General features: G+C 36.4%; 1 protein-coding gene across 1 annotated transcript in view; it reads left to right on the forward strand.

Annotated features, from left to right (window-relative positions):
* Positions 1-1,769: 1,769 nt before the first annotated feature.
* Positions 1,770-6,000, forward strand: part of LOC145717706 (uncharacterized) — a 108,086-nt gene continuing 103,855 nt past the window's right edge. The window contains exons 1-3 of the mRNA XM_081807881.1: positions 1,770-1,845; positions 1,973-2,040; positions 2,252-2,326. Coding sequence (XP_081664007.1) covers positions 1,770-1,845; positions 1,973-2,040; positions 2,252-2,326 — 219 coding nt within the window. The remainder of the gene's footprint in view (positions 1,846-1,972; positions 2,041-2,251; positions 2,327-6,000) is intronic.

Below are 6,000 nucleotides of genomic sequence, written 5' to 3' on the forward strand. Positions count from 1 at the left end.
GGTTGCCTGGGTGGCTCAGTCTGTTGAGCGTCCAACTCTTGATTTCAGCTCAGGTTGTGATCTCAGGGTCGTGATTTGGGCTCCACACTAAGCACAAAGTCTGCTTGAGATTCTCTCTCCTAAATTCTTAAATAAATAAATAAATAAATAAATAAATAAATAAATAAATAAATAACAACAACAACAAATAAACGTACCTGCGCTGGCTTTAAAAGAGAAAACTGTCTTACTATTTTTACTTGGTTTATCCATTGATAATTTTTATGAAATCGTATTTTTAAGGAATAATGCCAAGCATATATAGTGTGATTCTTTGCATATGTTAAATGCAGTGTTCAGAAGTTCCCAAGAAGTATTAAAATATTCTGAAGTGCACTTATTTGACCCTAGATGACCCTATATGACCAAAACCCTCAGAGGGCCAAAATGGTAAAAATTCTCCTTTGCGTGTGACCTAATTTCATATCTGAATCTCTGCTGAGATACCATCTCTAACATTTCTGGGAGAATATATATTCATAGATTCATATGTCTGTGTGTGTGTGTGTGAGAGAGAGAGAGAGAGGTATGTGAGAGAAAGGAAGATATATATATATATTTTTTTTTTTTCTGAGATATGTAATCTGGCTTTCTTCTTCTTTAATTCCAAATTGAGAAAATTAAGAAAATTGAGAATCATCTGGACATTGAAAAACCTTAAGAAAATCCTCCTATTTTTCCTTACACCTCTGCTCCAAGAGACGGGTGAATTGTCTGCTTTGCTTCATGTCCTTCCTAATTCTTTACTAGAAACCTCTTCTCCAGATGCTTATGGGAGGAAGAATTAACTACTCACCTCTTAATATATAATATTATTCCCTTTTGGTCTATGTACCTTCTTGAATTGTGCAGATTAAATGAATAAAATTCATATAAGGCACATAGAGTTAGGCTAACTCTTAACAAGCACTATTAATGTGTCACACTTGTTTGTCAGGAAGGAATTCATTGTATCCTGGGTGTTTAGTATGTATTACATATATATATATACACATATATATATATGTGTATGTGTGTATATACACAAAGACCAAGAGTTTGGCTGGACATCCATGCCATAAAGAGATTAGAGGTATGACTCCTGAATCAAATCAGTCATCTCAGTAGAAACTAGGAATAGAGATGGGTTTTTACCAACAGAAACACTACCAGCTTGGACCCAAGGGGTTAGAGACAGGACAGAATGAAGCAAGGTTGAGAGGCTTTTGGGATTCTACAAGACAGAACAATACAACTGCAAACATTCATTAATTTTCAAGAAAAGGAAGAATGTTCCCAAAGATGATTTAGATATCAGAGCTGCCACTCCCTTTACTCAGACCTAGCGGGCACAGCTATTTTCTCCCCAGTTTCAGAGAGCAGGGCCACATCTTCAGTTTCTGCAGCCCAGCCTGGTGCTGCCCAGAGCCGCAGAGGCAGGGGTAAGACCCAGAGCTGCAGGAATGGGGCTACTGCCCAGGGCCAAGTTGGGCAATGCTAACACAGCGGAATTGGAAAGCATGGCCACTGCCCTTGTGAACCCAAAACACAGAGCATCAGGCCGAAGAGGATTATTCTCAAGCCATAAAATGTATTGGAATTCGCCCTAGGTCTAACATAAGCTTTGAAGCAGGCCTCTTCACCACCGATATCATAGTGCTTGTAGAAGAGAAACTCATCTTTGAGTACCCTCAGGAGTGCATCATATACTTTAGAGAAACAGAGTCACCAAGGCACTCCTAGAACTCACAATGACATTCGACAACCAGGGATTTAAAGCGAGTACAGAAGATATGGCGGTTCTCCCACGGAAACCAAATGATGAAGGTTAGATTATATTCAAGTAAGCACTTTCTGTGATTCAGAATAAAGATCTTGTAGCAAGGCCATTGCACACGGTGAGAAGCATGTCAGTAGGCACCTGACAAGGTGAATTCATTCCTTCATCACTTAGAACCTCACCCCATCCCACACTGTCACCTGCAAGGATATTTCCAGTTCCAGGAAGAAAAGGAACTGGAAGTGAGTATCAGAAACCACTGATGAGCCTTTATAGTCCTACATGTCAATAAACAGTAGAGTCAAATATACAGGTTTCTTTTTTACAAAATACAGACTAATCATTCAAACTTTTTAAAAAAATTATTTCTCTAAGATTTTGAATCAAAAAAAACTATAATTTTGTTTTTATGTTGCATTGTCTTATTTTAAGTAAATTAAATGTTCCTGATAGATACTTCTTCTTTATTACAGTCAAATTCTGACTTCAGAGATGGTGGAAATGCATAACGCAATATCTTCAGTGAAGGTAATTCTTTTATTAAATATGTTTCATGTTTCAGAGGCAGTCACTGCCCCATCAGTTTACTTACGGTATAATGTACTTAACTTTCATAGCCTATAGACTCTAGTTTTAAGTATGCTTTTAGCAAGTTCCCTTTTGTGAATTCCCACTACAAATATAAAAAACACATTTCAAAGAGGAAGATAGGTTGATAGGTTGATAATTCCATTTTCACAAACACACAAGAACTCAATACATCTGTTTAAAATTCAGCCTAACTTTAAAATAATAAGGTTTGTTAAAAAAGTAGTAAGACATTTATGAACTTAAGAAATAAGCTATAAATCAATTTAGTTATATCATAATGCCAAACAATACATATCTATTGGCAATGAATATACATGGCTATGTATTCAGTAATTATCTCTGGTGGGTTGAGAGGTATTTCTTTTCCTTTACCTGTATTTTTGGATTGATGCCATTGTCATATACATAATCATTATTGCTTATACAGGAAAAAATAAAACCAGCTCTGTCAGTTTTGTTATAAAAAATGTTTCATTTGTTGATGAAAACATTTTCTAGAGACGGATTTTTCTTCTTCAGTTCCCAATATGAGTCTATGGTAATATCATTACTTGTTTGCAGAACTAGACTGTGTCCAAAATTATTGAACTGCTCATAAAACTCTTTCTACTCTACAAAGTGGAGAATTATTTCTGAAATTTCAGTTTGTCAAGACCAGTTTGTTTTTATCCACGGGTAATAGTATAAAGAAACTATTTCTAGCTGCACATGTGCTAAAAGTACACATGGCTTTATATGATCAGTAGAAATATGCACTTCTAAGCTGAATAACAAAAGAAGAAAAAGAAATATTAGGTCACTAGATGGTGCCATAATGTTATTTTTTACTTTATTGTCAGGGATTCTGGAAAAATATTACAATTATTTTTAAGAGGCATCATTTCAGGCACATTCAGGACAAAAAAATAAACTTAATGTTTACATGTAACATGGACATTTTAGAAAGGAAATGTTTAACCAAAAATAATACATAAATAGTATTGAATTAAACTGGCTTAAAGTACATCAATAAGGGCGCCTGGGTGGCTCAGTTGGTTAAGCGACTGCCTTCGGCTCGGGTCATGATCCTGGAGTCCCAGGATCGAGTCCCGCATCGGGCTCCCTGCTCGGCAGGGAGTCTGCTTCTCCCTCTGACCTTCCCCCTTCTCATGTGCTCTCTCTCATTCTCTCTCTCTCAAATAAATAAATAAAATCTTAAAAAAAAAAAAAAGTACATCAATAAACACTTTGGACAAATTTTCACAATATCAGGTTAAAATAGTTTAATGTGAAGAAATAGTATTTTCTGCTGGATTTTCAGATTGAGTTTAGTGATTTTATTTCCAAACCACTTGTGATAACTCATATACTTACACACATAGTAGAAAATAGAACTGTTTCCTAATGTACTCAAAAAAGTCATAATTCTTATTTTTTTAAATAAGCAAATATATTTTCTGTACCAAATATATTTAAGGACTTTGTTCAATCAGGAATTTCTTTGATAAGTGGACCTGGGTCCTTTGCCTTTTGTTGTCATTATTAAGCAAAGATGATGATGAATAGTATTCACTGATGGGACATTTCTCCATATGGTTGATATTACCAAGAAACTGTGGCCGAAGTGGTAGTTTTTCAGACAAGAATATTTCACTGCACCTGAAACAAATCGAGAGTAACATTCTTGTTTCTGGGAATGTGAGAACTTGTTGCCAGGTTTGTGAGTAAAAACACTGTGTGTGGAGAAACGGCCACATAGAAGCCTCAGAGAGGCTTATTTGCATTTCTAAACTTCCCCACTGGCACAATGACTCAGCAGAGAAAAAGGGAGCTTCTCCCTCTCCGATCCTCAACCACCATTCACACACGCTGTCGTTCAAGAGATCTAACAATTTTAAGTACTTTGGAGATTTAATGGTGGAGGAGAGGGGACAGACTTAAAAGTCCCAAAATGCTTCTTTATTTCTCTCATTATTGGAAGCAGTTTAACAGTATACTTCGAAGTTCCCTTTTAACAGAGTTTGCTCTTTTCCACATTATTATTCAACATGAAAATGGATTTTTCAACCCAGATAGAACAACAAGGAACCTTTCAAAAAAGGTGCAAATTTTAGTGTCAGATGTATTTAGATACGTCTTTGAAAATACAGTTCAGAGTTCCCCAAACACTGGTCTGTGATGTTTCTGAGGATAAGCCCATTCCTTCCAGGAGAATTTGTATAATGTTACCAAGATCACCATTTCTGACTACCACAATGCAAGTTTCTGATGGATTTTGGATTGAAAGCAGGGAACAAAGAAGGAGGACTAAGGCTGTTTCTAAGGAATATTTCTTCTCCATTTTAATTAGACGAGGTGACTGTTTTACTCATTTTTAAATTATTACTTCACCCCACACTTGACAAATTAATATCTAAAAATATATTAATACATGGGAAGAGTTTATAGCTTTACTGTAACCTCATTTTGGGGAAGGGCTTTTTTGATGTGATTTACAATAAGATTAGGCTTGTCTCTGATTTAGGTGAAGATGTAGGTAACAGATTATTTATAGGGCTGCTTGATATACTCTGTTTTACCGCATGCTTCCCAGGGGATGTTAGTTTGTAACAACCTTTTTCTTCCTTTATGGCTATTAATGATATTTGGCACTCCTTTTCTTTAAGAGACCATGTACAATTAACACAGACTGACATTTTGACTGTGCCTTGGCTAAAATGGTATGTGCAAATGCTGATAGTCTTATCCAAATTCAAGAGTTTTATTTGATAGGTGCAGGAGTCAAAAGAAATAAAATATTCTGGATTTTTCCTTAAAATATTGATTCTCTGACCAAATCATTGCTTCATTTGGATCAATTTATTGATCCAGGGTTTCCCCAAGAATGAATGCCTTGCTTTCTTTCATACAATCCAAAGAGTTTTACAAATAACCAGTGGGACATTATGTACTAGGCACAGTGCCAAGTGCTTTACCTACATTGTCTCCTCTGCCTGCCATCACTATGATTGAGTAAAAAGAGCTATTATTGACCTCAGTTTACAGATGAGGGAATGGGGACTTGGAGGTGGTTAAATGATCTGCCTAAAGACACAGATTTAGCACACAATACAGTGAGGAGCAGTAACCTCAACGGAGATCCCTTTTACCACTACAGGTTATGTTGGTCTTACAATGACAAAGTGAAAGAACTGTTGAAACTTTTCTGTGGTTGGAGAAAAGAGTAGTTTTGATCACATAAAGTAGGCAACAACCTGAGAGTTTATCCACTTCATCCAAAAATTGCACTGAGTTTCATCTTAGATAAGTTAATACATGTCCAGAGGATACCTCATTTGGGCTCTCATTTTTACTTGCCCAGCATCTATTTCTTTTTTGAACTTTTCTTTTCCCTCATTTGTTAACCACCTAGACCTGTCAATTCAGGCAGTCTAACCTAACCTGCCCAATAGTGGCAGATGGCTCAGGTTGTCATCAAGTAATCTTGAGAATTCACATCTTCACAAGTGTGACCCAAAGATTCAAATCAAGTGGGAAGGGAGTTAATTATATTTCCTATGGTGCGGCACGGAAATGTCCATTAATTGCCAGCACGAGATGCCTGCAAGTCTCCCTGGTTCTCAGCCTTCCTG

Source organism: Leptonychotes weddellii, chromosome 16 (genome assembly GCF_054177405.1).
Source record: "Leptonychotes weddellii isolate Sample4059 chromosome 16, ASM5417740v2, whole genome shotgun sequence".
Taxonomy (NCBI): Eukaryota; Metazoa; Chordata; class Mammalia; order Carnivora; family Phocidae; genus Leptonychotes; species Leptonychotes weddellii.